This window comes from Carcharodon carcharias, chromosome 26, assembly GCF_017639515.1.
Source record: "Carcharodon carcharias isolate sCarCar2 chromosome 26, sCarCar2.pri, whole genome shotgun sequence".
NCBI classification, from domain to species: Eukaryota; Metazoa; Chordata; class Chondrichthyes; order Lamniformes; family Lamnidae; genus Carcharodon; species Carcharodon carcharias.
This window is the reverse complement of record NC_054492.1, coordinates 43,788,149-43,813,334: the sequence shown is the minus strand read 5'-3', so window position 1 is coordinate 43,813,334 and position 25,186 is coordinate 43,788,149. Positions and strand designations below refer to the sequence as shown.

The window sequence follows — 25,186 nt, the reverse complement described above, 5'->3', positions numbered from 1 at the left end:
TCTAGCCAATCACTAGGAAGCCCTGGAAAATGTCTATAATGCAAGGCCAGCTGATTTTTAAATTTTTCTGCTGACACACGTGTTGAAAGAAACCATGATGAAAGCAACTCTAATATCAGGAGCAGTTTTATTTAAAAAATCAACTCTTCACTACCAATATAAATACTTAAAATGAAATGTCATATTGAACGTTCCTATGGTTCCCAAAGTTAAAATTATTAAGTGTAAATGAAGGGTGGGGGGACTATAATGGACCAAACACTTTTTTCCTAAGGAAAAGAACAGTTAAGAAAGATCTTCAAGTTTTACCTGAATGGTACGTATGAATGAGGCAGTTACACGCTCTTCAAATTCATTAACAGGAGTGTACAAATTTAGGACTTTCACAATCTGTTTGGCAAAGAAAGAAAATGTATTTACAATTACAAGCTTTAACCACAAAATTCAGAAGCCTGTCACTAAGTTAATTTGACGTACCTCTACTACAATGGAATCCAAAAGTATCTGATGATGTTATCACTCAAGAAATATTCATTCTAATGGTACACCATTCGTAACATGAACTGATTAACCCAAGCCTATGACCTCTATGTCTGGTTTTTCTTATTAAATCAATTCCAATAAGAAGCTAACAAGTACATCTTAAAATGTTTTCTTAGATTGTTGGACAAATAGCAGGAAAGCTTTTGTCACTGTCAGCATAATGACCCAGAGGAAACATTTATTTCCCAACCCTCTGCCCCACATCCAAGTGTTTAGTTGTGTCCTTCAGCGTTTTTCACAAACATTTTTAATTCCTGGAAGGAGTGGGAAGTATTTTACCCAGAACGTCCTGCATTGACAGTCGTGGCACTGTGTCAGTCCCCACAATGCGTGTGCATTTTCAATAAAAACTTTAAATAGAACTTGTTGCCATGAAGTTCTAGTAATTGTCTTAAACTACAATAAGGTGGTGCTGTTAGACATGTTTCCACACTGGTGACTGTGCCCTTAAAGCCATTGCTGGGCGCACGAGAGATTGATCATGGAGGCAGTGGCCCACTTTAAGTTAGAGAATATGCATTAATGACCACAAATCTGTAAACGAACCAGAAAGCTCCCAGTCATCTTAGATGACTTATTTGTATTTTAGAAATCCTGTACTAATCAGCAGGAAAGCCCCAGGTCCAAACTCTGATCTGTACTGGGGCAGCGATAGGGGCTGTCCAGTTGGACTTGATGCCCTGATGTTGGGGAAAGGAGAATAGATTTCTGTTGTTGGTAGCCATCCCTGTTGTGAGGACTTGAGCTGAGGACCAGACTGGATTCAGCTCTGATGCTTTGGCCAAACAGACAGCGAAACGTTCACTGTCGAGACTCGGATATGAATAATGGCCAACGTTCCAGAGGATGACCACTGCCTGACTGATATAAATAACATCGATATGGAATTGGAAAGAAGGGGAAAAAATATGAGAGGAAAATGTTTCTAAAAATGAATCTCAAATGATTATTTATGGACATCCACCGACACACCGATTTCTTTCTGCAGCCGTACCTGAGCTGTGGTCAGAGCACTGCACATAGAGCAAATGGCCTCTGCGTCCTCATCAGTCTTCTTTTTCACTTGCAGTAGCTGTGCAGCCTGAATTAAAGGCTCTAGAGTTTCTTTTGCACCACTGGTCTGCAGGTTCTTGTCCCGCAGCCACTCCTCAAGCTGGCTCACATTGTACCTGCAGAGCCGAGAACAACAAAATCAGGTTAGATTGGTTTCAAAATGCAGATCACCTGTAGGTGAGCAGATCATTAAAATAACTCATTTGAAATTAGGACATAATTTCTAAAGAGGTTATGCCAAAATACTTCAAGAAGCAGAAACTGACAGCAACATTAAACTGGAGGTAACACGTGGATTTTTTTGTATGGGGGTGGAGGGCAGGTAGGTCATGGTCATTGGACTCTATGTAAGATAAAAAGGTTCCAGGAGACAGGGAGAGGGCAAAAAAAAAATTAGCAACTGACGTAAAATCTCTCCAAAGTCTAACCATCAAGAAATACATTTTTAAAATCAAAGAAAGGCTAGGAAATAAACTATAAGCACTTACCTAAATCATAATGAACTCCCGAAAGGCTCTGTCATCTGAAAAGTAGGGCTTCAAGCCCCTTTCCTACGAGGGGCGAGCTGAGCACTTGGTCTCCAGCATGCCTCCCAGCTACTTTTGTGTGGGCAAATGAAGCTTCTCTCTGCTTCAGTTGAGAGATTCCAGGACCTGCCATAGGTCCAACTGGAGTTTGCTGCAGGGACAAAATTAGGCAGCAATCTGGCAAAACTCAATTTCTGCCAGATTTCACCACCAAGTGCGTCTTGTCTGCAGGCGCCAGATGAGAATGGACAAGGCATACTGGGTCCCTGAAATCTGTCCCCAAATGTCCAATTGAGATCCGAACCCTTCACATGAAGATTCATTGCCAAGAATACTCAATGATAAACACCTTGGAATAATGTTGTACCTTGATTAGAGAATTAAATCATCACTTAAAGATTGAAATCGGATGTGGAATTCCAAATTCAAGATTGTACTAATCGGTAGATTTTTTTTTAAAAAGCATGCGTATAAAAAAAGAAAATTTCTTCTTATTTTGCTTTATTTTTAAGAAAAAGTGTTTGAATTAGATTTGGCCTGTTGGAAATGTTTGTTAGAAAGTTTTGTGGCTTGAGCTAATAGCTGAATATAAGTTGAGGAGAATGTTACTTCTTAACAACAAAAGGACCGAGCACACTTCCGCTGCTGTCTAAACAAGTTCATTACACAGCTTTGGTCTATATCGGAATGTTCTGTGCATTAAGAATCAATTATCGTTCAAAATTTTCCACAATATTGCTGATGCTTAATTACTTTATAGTCGTTTGGTAGAACAGAACTTGAGTTTTTCTGAAAAAAAGAAACATGTCCATTCTTTTCATCTTGCACTCATCAGGACACTCGCAAGAATGCCAATATAAGGGGGAAAACAACAATTTGTGCTCTATGTGAGGAGTGTGCTGATTGGTTGGCAAATGACGTTGCCATGGAGAATGCATCACTGATGGTGACTGGTATTCCCCCCTTTTTTGGTATTCTTGAGTGTCCAGATAAGTGCAAGATGTAAAGCTAAGACATGTCTCTTTTTTCAGCAATACTTAAATACTTTGGCTAAAATTATTTGTATTTAAGGAGATAAACAAGAAGCAATTCAACCAATTTGAAAATTAATTGTTTTTGCATTTTGTCTTGTTATTGAAAAGGCAGGACCATTACAAGTGATAATGCTGCCTAATATCCATGGGTTTTCTAAGTAACAGTTATCGCTGAGTACATGAACTTTGCAATGATTTTAGAAGGATCACTTACCTGATCTGCATTCCTTTGCTCCATGAACACATGTCCTTGCGAAGGAGCAAGTTGTTAAGGGTGACAGATCCAATGATGTAGAACATCTGCTTGACGATCTGTTTGATGAGCTCTGGATCCATGCCATGCTGGCACATTGTGGAGTGGAAATTATTCAGCTGCCGAACAATGGAATCTAAGGTATAGGTTCCTTCATCTGCAACGCTGGAAGTCCTCTTCCGAAGACCTGTGGGCTTTAGTCCAGACACTCCCTGAATAGTCTCGTGTTCCAACATACCTGAAACTATTTAACAATAAGAGGAAGTTAGTAAAATAACTTCCAATCCACTTTTCTTTTTGGAGCAGCAATGAAGATTCATAGCAATCCTTTATGGCATACAAATTAGACTTCCTCACAAAAAAAAGCTCAAAGCTTTCATGTTCATTTGATTTCCAAGCAGAAACTTTACACACCTCTGCCTTTGTATAATATTGTCACCTTAATCTCTATTATTCAATTATTTTTCTACCCTACCCTACAAGCAGAGTAAAAGACACATTGAGCTTCATCAGTATCCCTGAGCTTATCACATTACATGTTCAACACTGGAGCAGAACCTGTGCAGGTTGATGGGACCCATGAATCACAAAATAAAAATCACAAAATTCCTACAGCACAGAAGGCAGCCGTTTGGCCCACTGTGTCTAAACTAGCTCTCTGAATGACCAATTTACTTAGTGCCATTCTCCTGCCTTCTCCCTATAACCCTGCACATTGTTCCTTTTCAGGTGAGAAACAGAAGTGTTTTTGCGGCTGGGTGTGAAAAGACAGAGGCAGCCACATATAATTACACACAGCATCTACTAAATGAAGTACAGAAGGGAATTTCTTAGTCAGCGTAATTTCAAAAAAGCCATTACCGGGCCTTATCTTAGCGTACTTCTTTACTTTGGAGCATTGCCCATGGCATATCAGATCATAACAATGGGAATAAAATAACTCTCCCAAACTGCATACACTTAGAAGGAATGAAAAATCACTCCCACCTCAGGGATTTAACAGAGGGCCAAACTAGTCAACTATCTCAAGTGATTTCTGTCTGGAATCGTTAAAGGAAGTTTCAAAATAGAATAAACAGGACTCGCTTGCTATTCTATTGGATGCCGTTATCCAAATAAAAGTGGCAGGGCTAGGTTTTTCATAGTAACAACTGTAACTTTATCCACACCTCCATTTATTTTCAGTTTCCCAAATAGCACCAATTGCAAGAAATCCCAAAAAGTTTCACCAGGATTTCCAGGAGCCTTCGGCATAGTAATAGAGGGGGTTGTATTAAATATGATGCTGAACAGCCCTGTATTGGAAAATACCTTGAATCCTCATGGAGCAGAACGCTAACAGGTGAATTTCAACTGGTACTTCATAGTGAACAACTGTTAATCTTGAAAATTGCAATAAGCAACCACAGGCCTCCCACGGAGGGGCTGATTCCAGTTCATGGCCACTCATGTTTGATTCCTCGTATTCTTCAAGTGGCAATAATTTTTTTTAAATTCATATTTGCCTAATTCAAATGGGCAGAAATTCAGCATCATAGCGCTCCCTTCAAGCAATGTTATGCAGACTTAACTCGACTCCCTGGGGGCAGGCAGTGCTGTGGGCTAAGGCCTGCATGGTGTTCTTCAATTATATAATTGAAGTGGGCTTCACAGGTAACAGCCCATGGTAACCCATGGGGGAAACTGAGGCAAGTCTGTAAAGCACCAACAAATTTCTCCCCCAATATATTTTATAATGCTTTTTTTTAAACCGAGGTATTATCAAAGAAGGGCTTTTCTTTGTGTTCAAGAATTATGTGAAAAAAAATTGGAATTTACTTGTAACAATAAAAATGCTTTTTGCGTATTCACTGGTTTGCCGTATATTTTATACATCGCCGAGCAATACAGAGATGACACTAGCTTCCGAGTGTGCAACATGTTTATTTACAAGAGTTTTAAAATATCTCTGCAATCACCAAGCATCTGCATTCATACTTACAGCCAAGCTTCTAGTAGCCTCTCTGTTCACCCTAAGCTCGGAGTCATCACCCAGACTTAACCAATCAAACACAGTGAGCACAGATCAGTTATCAGACTCACATAATCGAACACAGATCAACTGAACACTACAACGCTCATTAGCTAACTGGGTTTGCAACTGACAAAAGAAAAGTATCTGCAACCTTAAAATACTGCACTGTCTTATTTTTTAAAGCAAGCTATTTTGTACTGCTATTGGAATTTAAAATACTTCCTCTCCCTCCCCAGCTTTCTGCCAGCAGGATCTTGACCACTAGCTTCAGGCTGTTCTTTCATCCCAGGTAACAATATTTCTGTTGGCGTAGGAAGGATCTTTGAGCAATATTAGAATTTATCCCCCAAAATTAACATTCATTTGGATGAAAAGTTTCCACAATCAAATAGCATTGGTCCCCTCTTTAGCTTTATATCTGATCAAACTTGAACATTTCCTTATTCAAGCATTTAATAAATGAAAGTTCAAGCTTCAAATGGCTTATGTCAGGTCCAATTCCTCCTCCACTCACCCAAAAGCAATCTCTTATTTGTCAAAAATAAACTGAGGCTCAGCAACTACCTGATTTCACAAGTTTTAGGCAGTGTTTGTTCTTAATAACAAATTTATTTTCTTAATGCTTAGTATTTACAAATGCTTACCGATCATTGGCTGCAAGACATTTTCCATGACCTTGGTGAGTTGTTGATATATCTGAATTGCCAGGTCACTTATGACCTGCCTGTATTCAGCCAGATCAAAGTTTCTCAAGCAATGATCATTCTGACGAGGAGTGTTGTGCTTCATGAACGCCTAAACGAATGCACAAATTACATCAGTAAAACAAAAACTTTATAAAGATCACGAAAGCCATTTCCAAAGAAAACATACGCTTTATTTTGTTAGTTGAGTAACATGCTGAAGCAAAAAGGGAAAACTTACCACAGACTATACACAGCACCAAGAGAACAACAGAACAAGCCTCTGACTACTTTTTGTGTTAATTTAAATGAGTTAATGACTGCATTGTATTAACGGACCTTGCAGACCCCCAAAATTCCACGCCTAGTTTTAAAATGTGTGCAGTAGGGGACTGTATCTCTGGATTAATGTAGCAGGTTTTGCCTCCAAGATTATTCTAAACCAGGAGGTTGAGAACTGACTAAAACACACAGTGCTAATTGTTAGCATATTAATGCATGGTGGACATAATCTGATCATCAGATTTTAAATCTAAATAGTTTACCAGGAATTAAGGACAAATTCTTAAATCACCATATTTTAAATAAAATATTACATCAATTTATCCTACAACCTTTGTTCATACTTACTGTAAGTGAAACTATTCAATGGCAGAATGAGCTTTTTGGGCAAAGTAAAACACATGGGCCATCACTTGATGCCTGTTTTTGCTTTGTCTCCTTTACTTATATTGAACCTGCTGGTTCATTCACAACTAACTTCTCTCAAGTCTTAGAGAACTTCAAAACTGTCTTGTCATCTAAACAACAAAGTTTGGAAAATTGCAAATAAAAGACTTGTTTCTGTGGCACTATGCACATTTTGAGAGTTATCTTTTACTATTTTTTAAGAATACAAAAAGAACAAGAGTAATGTGTGCAGTTGTTATAAGGTACATATTCTGTAAGCTACAAAAAGGCTGACAGCAATGAAACACATTTAGAACATAACATCTGTACAACAGACTGTACAAAATTGCACTTTACCTCTTCTCCACTGTATTGCTTGAGACAATGCAAGAAGCGACAAGTGTTGGACAACCAGAATGAGACAATTTCAAAGTCATCACTTCGTTTCTGCAATAAAGGCGGGTTGGGAGAAAGTAAGAACATTAGAAAAACAAGTCTGAAGTAAGCTTAAAGAAAAATATTCTCTTCTGAAAATGGCACTGGATTGCTGAGCGCTGAGTTCCAGCAAAATGTAACAGAGTTTGGGCAGCCACATAATCTGTACAGGTATCCTGACAAAATTTGTCTTATGACTCACTTCATTACGCATGGAACCATTGACCTTCAAGATAATTATTTTATAAGTAATGTCCTAAATGCCTTCGCCAAATACACGACTCCTTTAATACTTACCTTCTAAGAAACAAGAGAACCCTATTCTAAAATCTAAGGAGCGGAACAAGCATTAAAATTCAGTATTCAAGGCATATTAGAAGAAAGCTTTGCAAAGTTCATAACTGTGAACCTTCCATTATGAACAGGTAGATAGATACCCAAATAAAAAAGCTTTAAATGTGAGATTATATTTTATGTTTTAATGTTATAGCAGTTGACCCTGCTGTTCAAGGATGAGCCCAGGTCTTACTAGGTTCTTCACAATCATTACCACTACACTTTAGTATTCTGCAGTGATTAGAAATGGACACCGAGTACAACCAAATTCAGTGTTGATTCACAATAGAAGTCATTTTGGGAATATTCTCTCAGCAAGCGATACTGTTGATTTTAGATCTTTGTCTCACAAGAAGCTTAAAAGTACTGCTTGCCAACAGTGTTCTGCTAAAACTAAGATTATGTGATTTATTGTTGAGTTCGATTGACTAAGAAAAGGTTAGGTTGAACTTCCATTTCCCACATTGGTACCTAACAGTTTAATTTTTTTCTTGAACTAAACATTAACAATAGGTGACAAACCTCACTCCTTCTGGAGCTCTTCATTTACATTCCCCAAAATTTAGCATCTACAATCTTTTTTTGGTCAACTGGTCGCAGAAAGAGTATATTGGTAAAACCACAGATCTGACCTTGGTGCATTTGTAATCAAAAAATAATCTATAAGAAGTTCACATTATTTTGTGGCTGTATAGATTTTCCATCCCAGGCTGCTAACACAGCTTCAATAATTCCTGGAAAATTAATATAGTGGACTGCATTTTCAGAATACCACTTGGTAAAGCTTTTGTGCGGTTTACCTAGAGCCGGGAAATTGTGCTACTGATTTTAAGTGCTGTTCCCAAGCGACAATTCTCTGCTCTTGACGAGTCCCAGGGAACCACATTTAAACTTGGGTCAAGCAGAGCTTTGTGATAACCAAGGAGGCCCAATTTGCCTATGAATGCATAAGTACATAACCCCATATGCTTACAACTGAGGTCAACACTGTTCTGTATTTGAAATGTGTGTTGAATCATTCTAACACTCCACTTCCTGTTTTTCAGAGACAAATACTGAACAAAACAAAAAATGAAACACATTAAAAGAGTAATAAATCTTTATATAATTTATCCACAGTTTACCATGGGTTAGCCTTCAAAAAGGCTGGAATTTAGCACCAGAACAACTCTAATCTTTTTCTGCCCGGTGTGTTGTTTTCAGAAGTGCATGATTCAGTCTGCCATGTCTTCAATGCAGTCAAACATGTGCTGCAGTGCGAAATCCTGGAGCATCTCTACAGCCTTTGCTGCATTGGCCAGAGAAACAGGTGAGTGAGCGTGCAGGCATTCATCGGAATCGTCAGCGTCACTGGCTTCCTCGATGAAGAACGTACTGTGACTATGTGGCATCAACTGTCAGTTCCATTGGGCATCGTACGGCACTGTCCGCTCTGCGTAAGTTCCCATGGTTGTCTCTGTCAGAATCTCCATACCGGCCTCACAGAGGTGAATGAAAAGAGCTCATCATCGGGTTGGTTCACATCACCCTGTTCCTCCTCATTCTCATCGTCTTGCGCAGATGTAGCTTGTTTGAACCCAGCGTGGTTGAGCAGTTTGCAATTGTGGCTTCCTTCACCACCTTCCAGACCCTTTTCACTAATAACACGGCCTTGAGTACAGTGTGATTGCACTCTTCCTTCGGGAAGCTGAGATATCAGCTGCCGTCAGTGGTGGGTTTTCAAATTCCTAATCACCCCCTGAACTATTGGCTGGAGCTTGGCTGTAATACTGGGAGGCAAGAACATCAGCTTGATGTCCTTCAGGCCAGTGAAGTTGGGAATACGCTGGGCACTTGTCTATGATAATGGCAATGTTCCTTTTCTTTCGTTGATGTGTTTTGTCCACTTTCCTGATCCGTGTCTCAAAAATGCTGGAAATCATCCAGGCAGTTTTGCTTGCTTTGTATTACGGGGCAGTGTCTTGACTTTCATGAAGCACGGCAGCCTCTTGGACTTCTCTGTCACAAGACATGGCAGCTTTTCAGTGCCATCCATGTCAGCCTAGACCCTAGCAGTGATGTGTTCCTTGCTCTGCTTTCCACCATTACACATGCCCCCCTTAAACATTAAAGAGTGGTCTGGCAAAGGACGGTAAAACATTCCGGTTTCATCCAGGTTAAAAATGTCTCTTTGTGCATTCTCGTTCAAGATGTGGACAAGACCATTTTGCAGCCAACTGTATGTCATTGCTGTTGTAACAACAGTGCACTTACCGCTCACCAAGCGGAAGATGATGTTGTGCCTTGTCTTGAACTGGTCCATCTATGCATCGCTGCAGGTGAACTCCATATATCCCAGTATCTTTGCCATGGATTGAGCTGGAGATGGGAATGTTCTCTGCTTGGGCTGCCTCGAACCATGTTCTTCAACATCAGGATAGGCAGCGGTTCTCATCCTCTTCTGGAGAGGATGCCAATGTGTTGAACTATTACAAAATATTCTCCTTGACTTTCAGAACGGTGAGCAAACCTGATGGTGGATTCTCCCACTCTTCCATGATGTCCATTTCACACCATGGTTTCCTATTGGCCCTTATCAACTTCACCTTCTCGCCAATCGACAACACTTAACTTTCTCACAAGTTTCACCATTCTTGCATAATTTGCACATCGCTTCACTGAGAAATTTGAAAGCACACCAAAATATAACTGCTTTGCTCAGATTGGTCAGCACATGGCTCCTGGGGCGGGGGGGGGCAGCTTGCAGGTGCCGCGGAGACACCTCTTTTCCAAGGGATTTTGGTATTATTTTTCTTGTCGACACTGAGCAAAAGCTCAGCTAACCTGGCGAATCACAGACATTGTTGCTTTTGCTATTCTGCCATCTGGAACGGTTGATAATATCGACACAAGCGGAATTTTGTGTCACCCGAGATTGACTCATTGAGATTTTACTGTATACCCTTTCAAATTTCCCTTTTTGAAATCTTGACCACCTGCCATTAGAATCCTTAAGGATTCTGCTTTTACTACTGTTTCTGCTACAGCATTTCATGTCCTATCATCCCACTGTATTTAAATAATTCCCTTAGCCATTCCTTTTGTTATAATCTTAAATTTATGCCCTCTAGTTACCAACTGGAGTAAAGGGAAGTGTTTCCTCCGATTTGATTTCTCAGGATGTTGCTTTGATTTTATGAAAACATCACAGAATTATTTACACGTTTGTTCGTCTCAATTCATCGTTGTTTAAATTCTTGTCCCACTTCCTTCAGTCTTCCCTCATAAAAGCTTCTCATTCATGGCAGTGAATCTCTTCTGCATCCTCTCCGGCATGATGCCTTTTCTAAAGGCAAATGGCCAAATCTGGACACTTCCTAACTGCAACCTAACCAATGGCGTGTATAGGTGTCATAAGATTGATGTGTAAGACATTGCATTCATTCACTGAGATCTATATTGACTTTAAAATTCAGTCATTAAGCTTTATACATATTTAGTAAACAAACTGTCAGGTGTCCGCTGGATACAACAATTCCAGGTGAACCTAATATCCTAGAAACTCATGACCACATCATTTTTTTTAATATTCATTCACGGGATGAGGGTGTCGCTGGCTGGGCCAGCATTTATTGCCCATCTCTAATTGCCCTTGAGAAGGTAGTGGTGAGCTGCCTTCTTGAACCTTTGCAGTCCCTGTAGTGTGGATACACCCACAGTGCTGTTCAGGAGGGAGTTCCAGGATTTTGACCCACCGACAGTGAAGGAACGGCGATATAGTTCCAAGTCAGGGTGCTGAGTGGCTCGGAGGGGAACTTCCAGGTGGTTGTGTCTGCTGCCCTTGTCCTTCTACATGGTAGTGGTTGTGGGTTTGGAAGGTGCTGTCTATGGAGGCTTGGTGAGTTCCTGCTGTGCATCTTGTAGATGGCACTGACTGCTGCCACTGTATGCCATTGGTGGAGGGAGTGAATGTTTGTTTAAGGGGTGCCAATCAAGTGTTGTCCTGGATGGTGTCAAGCTTCTTGAGCGTCATTGGAGTTGCACTCATCCAGGCAAGCGGAGAGTATTCCCTCACACACCTGACTGTGCCTTGTAGATGGCGGACAGGCTTTGGGGAGTCAGGAGTCAGAGAGTATTAGTTCCTATGTCCTTCCCTTTGTACAAACACCATATTTCTGGGTTCCTTCCATGTATCCTTTTTTACCAGTTACTTGGCTCTCAGGTGCAGTATTGCTGGATGGCGTTTGAGGTGATCTTTACTTATTCCTTAAAATATTTTTGCACCCCCAGTTCTGGTTGTCACTGTTTATATACAAGTACGGGATAAATGATTTATCATTGCACAACATTCTCTAAATTCCTGCTGGATGGATATAACTGGTCATCATAAAGCAGCATTCATGTTAATTGTCTGATTACATATGAAAGGTTTTATTCAGCGGGGATCAATTTGGGCAGTGATGTTAGATCATGTGACTACAGTGGTAGGCAATGTATTGTTTACCACCATTAAATATCATTATGGAGCAGCTCCAACAGTAGCAGATTTCTAGCTGTATACCCGAGATGGACTTAACTCGTTGTAAACAAAAAAACAAAAATATCTATGTACTGCAGTATATATAGAAAAGGAATAAAAGTGCTGCAAATCCAAAATTAAGTACAGGTTAATTAGCAGAGGGGGAAAAATAGGTTAACCCTTGTCAGAACTTCTGACAAAGACTAGATTTTCTGATCTGCACCTTTCTTCCCTAAGAAAACGCTGGATTTATTCCAATTGTGTTTTTTTTTTAAAATGACCACATTCAGGCCAATGTCTCAATCTGAAATTCTAAACAATCTTAGCAGTCCTGATGAACAGTCAGACTGGACTGGAACTGTTAACCTCTGTGCCTCTCCCTCCACAGATGCTGCCAGACTTGCTGAGCTTTTGAGGCACTTTCCATCTTCCTTCCAGGTCTTCAGCATCCGGAGTATTTTGCTTTTATGCTAAACAATCTTAATTCTTTTCACATGCCGATGGACCTGGTGTACATTTCAACATTTGTCGTTACTCCTTATTCTGCGTACAGAGAATTAGCACAGCGGCCGAGTGTATAGTACTGGATTGGCAAATCCACCACGGCAAGAAATAATGCTACAATTCACCCTGTTGATCAATGTGATTTACTCATACACTGTAAAGGTAAATAGATTCTTTTCTAGACTCATACAAACACATGAAAAGAGTTTTCATACCTTCAAGATTTTCTTGATTCCATTAATAGTTGATGTCAGCAGGGATCGCACTCGTTGATCATCATTTATGTAGTCAGCATGACGCACGCACATGAACAGGATGTACGCTGGCAGTCCAGGGATCAGGTTCACAGCCACACCACGAGGCTTTAGTTCTGCATTTTAAAACGGAGCACACATTTTAATTTCAGAAAGACAGTATAAGATGGTATCGACTAAGGAGCTGCAGGCCAAACGCAAGCCAGATGTAGATTGCTGCTTGACATATCCACCAATTCCACGTCCTTCACTGGCACAGGTCATTATTCAGCTAAATCCAAATGAAGAATGTTCTCCACAAACCTGAGGAGGATGCTACTCAATTCTAAACTGGTGGGAGTTCGGCATTACGTGTTCATTCACTCCACCCACACTGCAGGGTGACTCTTACTTCACCCACACCCTGTCAGTGCTTCTTATTTATGTACCAGGAATAAATGGCTGGTGATGATGTAGCCAGATAAACATCAAATGCCGTCACTCAAATCGTTCCTGGGTGGTCCCAATTGCAATTTTCTTAACAATGAAATGAGAAAATAGACAGGCTCTTTATGCCAATCATTCAGCAGGAATTTATGTTTTTGCTTTCAGAAGTGGACACCAAAAATCTCCAATGTGCCAGATTTCGAGCATCTGCAGTATTTTGCTTTAGTTGTAGCAAGAGCGTCTAGCTGCTTTTAAAAGGTTATTACACTGAACTGGGAATAAAGTAAGCAGTGCAGCATTTTCCACTGGGCCTGGTCATTCGCTACCCCCAGTCAGAACTATGAGCCTTGAAATCAAGAAGCATCTTATGTAAACCTAGATTTTCTGCTGCAGACCACACGTTTTGGTTGGACAAATTCGGCTGGGCAAAATAAAATGAGTGAAGGGTCATCCCACTGGAACTCTGTGCACTTTGTGTATCCTCTCCCCCACAATGATCACCAACCCCCTCACCACCACACTCCAGTTGCAAAGGCGGTCAGTGCCTTGCAATAAAATGTTGGGGGCCTTAGCAAGCGGAGAATGGGACTTCTGCCCCTCAAGTACAGAAAGACCAGCGTGCTGCTGGCTAAACTAGTGGCCACTGCAGGGACTACAAGGGAGTCCCAAGAAGAGGGGACGTGAATACTGGACTTCAAAGTAAGCCTGGGATCTTGGGGAGGGATCTGAGATCCTAGCAAGCTGGGTGGGGTTAGGGGCCAGGGAAGGGCACAAAGTGGGAGTACCATCTTGAGGGGTGGTCCCCCCGATGAGCACAGGGGAATCCCCAAAGGAAGTAACCTCTCTCTGCCCGCTTTTCAGCCTGAGCTGTTAAAGTTGCGGGTTGGCCGCCTTCCTTCTGCCTCTCTCCGTCCAATCTATTATGGCGACAATGGCAGAATGAGGTCCTTAACTGGCCTTTAACCAGCAACTTAAGGGTCTCTATAGGCTTGAGAGCAGGCCCTGATGCCTTAGCTGCCCGCTGTAATATGGGGACACAGATTGGGGGTAGGTGACAAGGTGGTGGGCTGGTCACCTGCTTTATTTTATGTACCCCCTCACCCTGCCCTTCAAATGTGCCGACAGGGAGCTGTAAAATCCCTCCCCCATAATTTCTAGGCATTGGAAACCAACGCAGTATGAAGTGCCCATTTCATTTAAATATCCACCCCACACACCAACGCTCCATTTGCTAAGACTTGGACATGCAGGACACTGGGTCAGAATTTACTGAAAACATAAATGATATTTTTTTTATCACATTTCCCATTGTTATAATGCAGCAATTCCAGGAAATTTTGGCATGGGTGACTTAAGTCATCAAATACACGATCCTATGATTTTTGTGCTGCTCCAGGGAAGCTTACTGTTTAAATTAAGAAATAATTCTGTTGGCCTCATTGGTTGGTTTTTTATTATTTCAGTGGTGCAGCTCGGACAACAGCGAGGGTCACTGGTACAAAGTACAAAAAGACATATGCATATCCGTGGGAGTAGTTGGCTACTGCTTTTCCTTAGAGCAGAGAAGGCTGAGGGGGACCTGATAGAGGTATTCAAAATTATGAGGGGCATAGATGGGGACACAAAACTTGGCTCTTTCTCTTTTCAGATGTGGTGGAAAGCTGAAGCTGAAACTATGGGGTAGTAGCAAGGAATGGCACAAAAAGCAATTCTCAAATACCTCATGTAGCTTCCTCTATACTTCAAACAGCCAACAAACAGGGGTTGAGCGCTGAGCTGTTCCATTACTTACCGATAGATTTGTGTCTGCAACATGGGCTGGATTTCATAGCTCCCTGCCCCGAGTGTTTTTGACAGGGGGCACGTAAAATGCAAAAAGGTGGCAAGCCCACCACCTTTCCCACCCACCCCCAAGTTGCCCCTCGTTTTACAGTAGGTGGGTGGGTGCTGCAATCAGCAGCCTGCCCACCATTTTTAAATAACTAATTAACAGTCAACTGAGCTTGTTAACAAGCCAATTTACTGGAATAATGTGCTGCCTATGTCATAATGTGTTGGTGTGGACATCCAGGCAGAAGTGGAAGGCCATTTTTTCCAGGAAACTACTTAAAAGTAGAAAGGAAGTGGGTGGGTTGGGGGGGCGGGGGGCGGCGCTATGTACATTGGGAGCACCACGATGATAACACTCCCCTTTGTTCCACCCTGCCTAGACTCCAAAACCTCCCCCCACCCATCACCAAGCCCCCTTGACCTCCTCCCTGGGGTCCCCAGTCCCTCCCCATCCAATATCCCTCTCTGGGTTCCATGTCCTCATCAGCTGTGGGCCTGCTTGCAGCCCTGGGCAATGCCCACTACAGAGCTTTGGCGCTGCTGGGACTGCTAGAGCTGCCGGCCAATCAGACCGGCAGCTCTGAGGGGCAGCACTTCCTCCTGCTGAGGGTCAGGAGTCCCATTCTCACCTAATTATGGCCGCCCGCAGCTTGTTGTCATATGACATTTCTTCCAGGGCGAACAATACACCACGCCTGCCCTCACTCCCCTAACCCCAGGAAAATTCAGCCCATGGGTTTCTTTTATCTTTAGTTCTGTCTGTCAGTTTTAGACCCCTCTTCATTAAGCATTAGCAATTCCACCAAATGAGTTAAACTTTTCCAAATGTTTTTGAAATTCTTGGTCATTATTTCAGTACAATCATAAATTTCACTTAACTACAATTTCCACCTCTAGTGTGTTCTACATGTCCATTCAAATTTACCCTTACTTTTTACTTGTTCTGGGGATGTAGGCAATCATATCAAGGTCGTATTTATTGTCCACCCCGTGTTGTCATGGAAAGGTGGCTGAGCCAGATTTTGTATAACTGCGATGCTTGTTATAATGGGGCTACCACAGATGTGTTAGGGAGGAGTTTGAAGATATTGACCTGGTGATATATTGGAAAAAAAAAAATCAACAATACATATCCAAGTCAGCTGGTATGAAATTCGGCGGGGAACTTGGATGTAACGCTGTTGAAGATTTGCAAAGGAGCAATTCTTGGAAAATTCAGTGCACACAGAGCACTTCACTCCAGGCTAAGTTAAGGAAGATCTCGGCTATACTTTTCCCATTGCTGTTAGCTGTCACTCCAAATTTAGCTCAATTGATGACAGAGTGAATTTCTACAAGAATACTGAGTTACAGTGCAGAAACAACATGCTAAAACAGTACAACTGCAGAACAGCAAAAGGATAAGGGTTTGGTTTTCAAATAATACAGGAGTGAACACAACCAAGACTACAGAAGGGCATACTTGCCTAGTATAAGATTCTTGATAAGCTTAAGCTCATCATCCTTCTTGTACTCCAGCATTCCTTGGAAATCCTTTTCTTTCCTTGGAATATTTACAGGACGGATGGGTTCATCTGCTAGCTGAGCCGGAGATACATTCTCTGTCTGGCCCACTATTCCAAAGAAAGACAATATGAACAGACATCTCTTTTAAGTTACCTGTCTACATGGTGTATTGCATACAATTATTTGAGGGGGGAATAGGCCTTAAATACTTTACAAGGTATTACTTTGACAATATACATTATAAATTAACTGGGAAACAAGTTTCAAAATCCACAACGGTAGCAGGGGACCTCTGAATTCAATTATTTAAATAAATCGCAAATAAAAAGCTAATGTCAGCAATGATGATCATGAAATAATTGTCATGAAAACCCATTTGGTTCACTAGTGTCTATTAGGGAAAGGAAATTGCCACCCTACCCCAGTCTGGTTTATATGCGACTCTAGACACACAGCAATGTGGCTGACTCTGAACTGAAATGGCCTAACACAAACATACAAATTAGGAGCAGGAGTAGACCATTCCACCCCTCGAGCCTACTCCACCATTCAATAAGATTATGGATAGTGGCCTCAACTCCACATTCTGCCAGCCCCCAATAACCTTTGACTCTCTTGTTAATCAAGAATCTGTCCAGCTCTGCCTTGATCTTACTTTCTCCAGAGAGCGGGGGAGACAGGGTCAGAGAGCCACTCAATTGGTTTTCAAGGCGGTGGTTCACTATTATCTTCTCAAAGGCATTCAATGATGGACAATGAATACTGGCCTTGCCAGTGATGCCCACATCTCATGAACGAATAAAAAATGAAAATCAAGACCTTTCCAGGCAAGAGGCCACAAACCCAAAGCCACTACTTGTATATCCTTTCCATTATTGTTACCTTGTCAAAAATGAGACTGTTTTCAACATAATTTTCTAAGAAGCAATCTTATCCAAGAAGGCAACACATAAAGAATATTGCACAGCAAATGATTTCTCCTTTTGCCTTCTGTTCCACGACACCTCTGTCATTTAATCTCCCCCGGCCCTCTAACTCACCCTGATCTTCCCTTTTGATCCCTTGGAGCCTCCCCACTTTTTCAACATCATGAAACCCATCACATTTCTGCCTCTCTTCAGTTCTGAAGTCATACTGGAGTCAAAACGTTAACTCTGTTTCTCTCTCCACAGATGCTGCCAGACCTACTGAGTTCTTCCAGCTCTCCCTGTTTATATTTCAGATCTTCAGCATCTGCAGCACTCTGCTTTTATTCAAAGCATCCCATTTGCAACGGTCTAGGCTAAGCTTCTGCTTATTCTGTTCTTATTTTACTCACAAGCAGCTATTTTGGGAGAAGTTTGTTTTCAACCTATGTAGCCATACCTTCCAGTTCACCAATTTTCTTTGCAAATACTTTGAGTTGCTTTTTCAGCTTCCGGACAGTCTTGTCTTGTTTCTCCAATTGTTCCATGAGATCCTGCAGCAAAGGGCAAAGAGAACCAGGCTGAATATACTGGACTATACAGCACTATTGAAATTATGTTACTGCAAGTTTGCAAACACTCAAGATTAGTAAAATAGCATAATGCAAGGAAAGTGTAGAGCGCTGGCAACAACAGGTTAGGCACAAACAAAGTGTGAATCACAGCGCAGCTGGTGGTTAATTGATGCAGTTTCAGAGGTGTAAACGTGACTGACAGAAACAAAAGTCTTTTTTTTAAAAAGATTAACTTGCTGGTTTATCACGAATGCCAAAAGCAAATCTTATCTGGAATGGTTCAGAGAGTTCAGAGAGTTTTTGATCATGTATCGGTTGGGACAGACAATTTTGGCGGAGTGGGTGGGTGAGGATACACCTCGTAAAGTCTACTTGCTCCACTGCAACTGCATCTCCTGGCTTAAGATGATTAAAACTAGTTGGGTTAGTTATGGTTTGAGCAAAATGTATCTTTATGGATTTTAAGAATTAATTGTCTTGCACATGGTCAACTGCAGTGTTTTCAGACTTCAATCAAAAGTCAAAGCCCAGTCCAAATCAAAGGGTTAGGTTCAACCCAGAACTGCTGATAATCTCCAATTCAGATGAGCTCACGTTTCAGAGTTACTCCAGTAACCTGGGTAGTGCCATGGAGTCATCCAATGATTCTGTGTCTTGTCTTCCCCCAGCTGAAGTAAGGTTGGATAGTGACAAGTTGTTTCTGGTTAGAAACATAAGCAATTCTTGAGTTCTAAAGAAGTCTGGCCAGTTGATGAAACATCAGCGAATTTAGTAAATGCTTTCACCAATTTGTGCAAGTTGGACAATATATGAAGGGGACAAGTATTGAAAAAAAATCTTAATTGGTAAATGAATTTTAAAAGCAGTGTAATGATAGCAAAAAAGACTAAAATAAATTGTTTTTGATTTGCGCTCTAAACCATTGATTTAGTTCCATCGAGACCAAGACAACAGAATTAGCAATAAACGGCAATGAAAATATATTGCTACACTGTGTTAAAAGTGATGGCAGTAAAATTGTTGTGTAGCCACAATACATAAGAGGAAAAAACATAGACTTTTCTTCGCAGGTGCATAGGCAAAGTCATTCTTCAGTTAGTGCTCCAGACAGAGAGAGAGGGAAGAGAACAATTTAGGCCAAACAATGGTTTGATCTACATACAATGATCCGTTTGTAAAGCGAAATCCTGTAGAACTGATACTTCATGGGGTCATCTGCATATAACTCCTCATAATACTGCAAAAATAGTGGTGAGATTTGTGCTATTACCCAAACGGTTTAGAAATTGTGCCAGTAGAATGGGAAATATTCAGTAGTTATTTAACAGGAGTCTATGTGTTCTATGGCCTTCACTTTACCTCTCTGCATTTCTTTGTAATTCAAACTTACTATAAGTCATTCATATTGCATCAGTCAAACAATTAACCTTAAATTTCAAGTGACACCATTTAACGAATTAGGTTTGTACCCTAACCTAACCTGGTTTTCATGCAGAGTTTTATATGGCCAACAGGAACCACATCAGGTCATGGACAATGTAAGCTAAATCAAAAACAACTTGCATAGTGGATGATCAACAAGACTGCGATAAGAAGCTGCTGAAGTGCCTCAACAGGATCTGAAATGAATTGCTCGAGTTTGCGAGTCTGATTGAAGAAGCATCGCTGCATCAAATGACTGCTCAGAAGATCGGTCCATTAACAGCATGAAATTATGGTATAGTTTTTTATTTTTTTCTTATTACTCATTCATGAGATGTGGACTTCACTGGCTGGGCTAGCATTTACTGCCCATCCCTAGCTGCCCTTGAGAAAGTGGTGGTGAGCTGCCTTTTTGAACCACTGAAGTACACCCAGAGTGTTGTTAGGAAGGGAGTTCCAGAATTTTGACCCAGCGACAGCGAAGGAACAGCGATATATTTCCAAGTGGTGAGTGACTTGAAGGGGAACTTCCAGGTGGGGGTGTTCCCATGTACCTGCTGCCCTTATCCTTCCAGATGGTAGTGATCATGGGTTTGGAACATGAAGTCTAAGAAGCCTTGGTGAATTTTTGCAGTGCATCTTGTAGAAGGTACACACTGCTGCTACTGTGCATCAGTGGTGGAGGGAGCGAATGTTTGTGGATGTGGTGTCAATGCGGGCTGCTTTGTCCTGGACAGTGTCAAGCTTCTTGCATGACTGATCTGCCTCCAATACAAGTCTAATTTAACATTCTGAAAGGCACTATCATTGCTATATTGTGAAGTACAGAGGACAGTAATTGTTGTCACTCTACCTTAAGTATAGCATGTTTGTAAAGTGTTCATGGATTAAGCTAAATTTACTGCTCATCCATTTCTACAGTAGCAACTGCTGCTAGACTCCTGTTATTGAGTAAACAATTGACTTTAAACTATAAGTCTTGATATTACTTTACTTTGTAGAAAATATTTGAAGTGTATCAGCAGAATTAAGTGCAATAATGAGCTGTAATGTGATTTTGGTAACTGTGAGTGTAATAAGTACAACCAGTTAAACCTGTTCTCCAAACTGAAATGCAAGATATAAAGATAAATGTTAAAAAACTTCCTACAGGCCCCTAATTCCTCCAATGTTGAAGCCAAGATGTTCCACTTGAACAAGTGCAAAAATGGAAAACAATGGATTAAGTATAATTTGCAAATATTATAGTGAAATACAAAGGGAATTGCAGAAAGTACACAGCAGGTCAATCAGCATTGTAAGGAGCAAAGACACAGTTGTGGCATTAATGACTTACCCTGTGTCAGAATTCATGTCATAATTGGTGTATTCTCTTTACAGATGCCAACTGACTTGCTGTGCAATACCACCACTTTCTGTTTTTTTATTTCAGATTATTAGTAGGTGCAGTTTTTCATTTTGGCCTGTTGTATTTTGTTTGTGCAGCAGCAGCCACACACATTTCTGTTGAGATTCCACAATCATCTTATCTTCTCTCCTCTCCTGAAGGTGATGGCTTTCATTGAGTACAATGCCATAGGTGTCAGCAGCCATTCGGAGAGATTGTATCATCTCTATTTGACCATCACGGCCAAACTACATCCCCAGTCCTAACCTGATACCCATTAAATATACAATTTCTGGCAGAGGCATTGGGTGGCAATGAGCTGTAGGAACTCTGGCAGAATACAACCAAAATACAACGCATCTACTGACAGAACCTTCAGGAAGCCCAGATGATTAGCTTTCAGAGCCACACGTCCTTTTGCTGTCCATTGTGTAACTTATAAAGCTGCACCTCTTCAGGATAAACATTTGAACTGGTGTGGCTAGGTTTTTCTCTTTTCATTAGGAACAACTCATTTGTTATACACTGTAGATGCATCTACCAGTTTGTCTTTGCTACCTGATACTTAAATAGGTAGCAAATGTCTGTTTTCCATCCCTTTCATCCATTCTTTTTGTCCTTCCCTCTCCCCATGTCACACGCTCTCTGGCTGAAGGTTTAAGATTATAATCTTCTCCCCTGCTTCAATCAATGCTGCTCTCCAGTTGACTTGGCTCTGTGGTTTTCCCAATGAGAAGGACTCAATTTTCACTAAGAAGCCAAAATTTATCACATGTACGCAAATCCTAATTTCTGGCATGACATACTGAAGCACCAACATTACACCATGTGTAATTTATTAAAAAGCTTAGTGTTGGTAACTAGTTAATGATAAATAATTGAATCAGTTTAGTTATTGAATAAGAATTTAGTGTACTAAGCTGAAGCAGATGTTTTCAGTTAGACTCCATGTTATGCAATAATATTAATTCATTCATTCGTAAAATTGTAGCTAATGTTATTGGAAGTTGGAGAGCAACCATCCCATTTTTTTCAGATACAAAGAGGAGGTAAAGAGACCAAGCTACCCATTTATTTTTGTTCTTATCACATCAGCTTTGAAGGTACTGCCCTCTGTTTTCATTTCATTTGGGGGCTGTGGAAATTGAGGCCACTACATGGCACGTACTATACCTGGATTCTGCAAGTTGTGAGAGCAATAACTAAAATGGCAAATGACAGATGAGAGCATTTCTCTTCACTGCCCCACACATATGATTATTTAGCTAGATGTGGAGTAACGTAAAAATTGGGATGGGGTAGACACATGTTTAACATTTATGAGGAAATGCCAAAATGATAGATCCCCTTTTCAGGATGAATTGATTCCATTATTCACTCCATAGTCCATGATAATATTGTGTTTAGAACCAGCATCTGTTGGCCATTTCAGTCTGAATGGAAAGTGATTCTTGCCTAATGGATCATCTCAGAAATGCCAAAGATCCATTTGAAGTCAGAAAGAAATGCTGAAGAAGCAAAGTTCCCATCACCAGGATACCAACAGTTAAACTGTGCATTGCCAGGATGGTGTACAGTGAAAAACTGCATGCATAATCTGCCACAATTCTAAAACAAAATTAAGAGTTCTGTGTTGTTTGTCATAACTGGAAAACACAAGAACAATCATAGTATAACAGAACCGCTAAAAGTTACTTCACATTCTGAGGGTAATGCTGGATGACTAAAAGTTACCTCTTCCTATAGTTACACTTAAAGAGAAAGTTTTCTTCTTTGGTTCCATTTTATATAGCCAACATTAAAAACTGTTTCTGCTTTGACTAAGCTCTACACCTAGTCCCATTACTGAACTACAGTATTTTACAATGATGGATCAATAAACATGCCCATTTTTCTCAGATCAGAACGTTTGGGTAAATAATTCTGCTGATGCTGTGCATATAATTATAGTTGTAAACAACAAGCATCTAAACACTATGGCTTGTAGTTTGTACATGTAGAAGTGTTAAAAAGGAAATGGGCTTCATTTGTTACCTACACTGATGTATTTTGTTGCACTGTTGTTCTGAAAAAGCAAGGTGATACTTACAAGATTTTCATTGGTTAATCTAGTAATCTCATGTTGCAAACTGGCTTCAATTCGGGCCTCAGGTGGCAGTTGCAAGTTCTGGGCCAATAGCTGCTGTTGACGATTTATCTCCTCCTTGAGATTCTGAACCTCCCCATGTAAAATCTCCAACTCGTTCTCATAATTCTTTTTCTGGCCCTGAAGCTGAGATTCCAGTAATCTGCAGAAAAGAAGGCATTATAAAACTGTAACCGTGCCTTACTAAATCAACACTCCCAACTCAGAGCGGTCAACACTCAAGGCTATAACTGCTGCTTTGTGCTGTTTTCAGGACACAACATCCTTTAAACCTCTCAAAGTGGTACAGGCAAGTGGATGAATGAAAATATTCATGATTTTTTTAAAATAAAGATGAAAGTCAAGTATTATCACTTCCTTTTTATTTCCCAACTATTGAACACAACAATAACCTTAAATAACTTTAATATAAACATTTGTGATGTAATACTTTGTGAAGGTTTAAGATGTAAAGCAGCAACATGACATCAACAATAACAGCTACAAGGAATTTGCTCCTGGATGCACATTGAAGATTGTGCCTTGCAAATCGGTTCAGTTGGCTTAAAAGGAACATCAACACGGCTATAGCAAAAGGTTACTACTGCATAACAGTTGAGGTGCTAGGAGGAACCCAGGTTAATTGTCTGAGATTAGATGGCATTTCTACTAGAAAGTATGAGGTTGAAAAGTCTACTTGCTTGCTGCCCGTATTCAATGACGAACATTGCATCTCTTTTGACTTAATTACATGAAAGTTTGCACAAGTCAAGATAAGGGATTCAAGCACTGAGCAACTTTCTCATTACAATAACCCAATGTCGAGGTATAGCACCACTGGCTATAAAGCAAAGCTCCCTTTACTCTACCAATCCATTGGCTTCAGGCCCAGAGTAGTTGCTCTTTTCTGTACTGATGGAACATTTACATTTCCCACACAAGACACTGCTGCGGCATGTTCGAGTAGGATTGGTAACTAGGTATAATTTTATTAAAAGCAAATGCTCTGAAGAGTCATATGTATTCGAAATGTGAACTCTGTTTCTCTCTCCACAGATGCTGTGAGACCTGCTGAGATTTTCCAGCATTTTCTTTTTTTTTTCAGATATAATTTTGTGTTGGGCTCGTTAGAAACAGAAATTTTTTAAATTCATTCATGGGATGCGGGCGGCATTTATTGTCCATCCCTAATTGCCCTTGTTCAGAGGGCATTTAAGAGTCAACCACATTGCTGTGGATCTGGAGTCACATGTAGGCCAGACCAGGTAAGGACAGCAGATTTCCTTCCCTAAAGGACAATAGTGAACCAGATGGGTTTTTACCTCAATTGGCAATGGTTTCATGGTCATCATCAGACTTTTAATTCCAGATTTTTTTTTTGAGATGGCCTTTTTTTCGCAGAGAGCCACCAGTCTTGGTTAGATCTCAATGCTGGAAGTGAGAGGACAGTGTGATAACACACAGCATGATTCCCCCTCCTCTGCATTTCAATCTTTGCAGTGAAATCAAAATTCATTCTCTATCAACTGATCTTTTTTCAATCACTCTTGATTTAGGAAAGGGACTAATCCTAACATGTTTGAAGGTTTTAAAAGCTGCCACCACCAGGTAACATTTCACAACCTCCTTACTTCTGTTATTCTAGGATTAGCAGTACATAGCTGTTAAAAAGGATTATATTGCCAACAAGCAGGAAATGTGCATTAAAAAATTCTACTTTGAAGTAACAGCAGAGCAGCCAATTAATAAATCGAATTAGAATTCACTACACACTACTAGATTTGACTTGTAATGACAAATTCTGACATTTTCTGCTTTAAGCTTTGTTAACACAGCAAGTCTAACTCTATATATGAGTACTTTTCACCGTGACATTAATACAACATTAAAACGTGCCAAAGCATATTTTTGTGACACAAGTGCACAGCAAAGATCTCTGGTTAGTGACAAACAAAGTGCAGACGCAGAAAAGCCCTAGGTGTAAATGTGGTAACCTGTTGGTTTGTTTTAACCCTTGATAAGCCATCCAGAGCTCTCCATCCTCATTCAGCAAATGGCAGTCCTGTGACGGTCTTCAATGAGAACAAAAACGCAAACAGAGAAAACAAGGGACAAATGATGGGAATGAGTATGAAATGTTGATGACAAGGCTCACAAATGATGGTAACATACAAAAGGGAAACACAGTCAGATCATTTGATATTATA

At 40.5% G+C, this 25,186-nt stretch overlaps 1 protein-coding gene across 13 annotated transcripts in view; it reads right to left on the bottom strand.

The window, feature by feature from the left end:
• Positions 1–25,186, bottom strand: part of myo5aa (myosin VAa) — a 203,624-nt gene that overhangs the window by 2,848 nt on the left and 175,590 nt on the right. For 4 of the 13 annotated variants that reach the window (XM_041174850.1, XM_041174852.1, XM_041174859.1 and 1 more), the window contains 10 exons: positions 24,974–25,051; positions 22,944–23,142; positions 17,931–18,024; positions 16,526–16,672; positions 12,765–12,919; positions 7,134–7,223; positions 6,069–6,219; positions 3,372–3,654; positions 1,538–1,712; positions 310–390 (listed from right to left, as the gene is read on the bottom strand). In XM_041174850.1, coding sequence (XP_041030784.1) covers positions 310–390; positions 1,538–1,712; positions 3,372–3,654; positions 6,069–6,219; positions 7,134–7,223; positions 12,765–12,919; positions 16,526–16,672; positions 17,931–18,024; positions 22,944–23,142; positions 24,974–25,051 — 1,453 coding nt within the window. Of the gene's footprint in view, positions 1–309; positions 391–1,537; positions 1,713–3,371; positions 3,655–6,068; positions 6,220–7,133; positions 7,224–12,764; positions 12,920–16,525; positions 16,673–17,930; positions 18,025–19,207; positions 19,283–22,943; positions 23,143–24,973; positions 25,052–25,186 lie in introns of all 13 variants that reach the window. The other 9 variants (XM_041174851.1, XM_041174853.1, XM_041174856.1 and 6 more) reach the window with 3 other exon arrangements.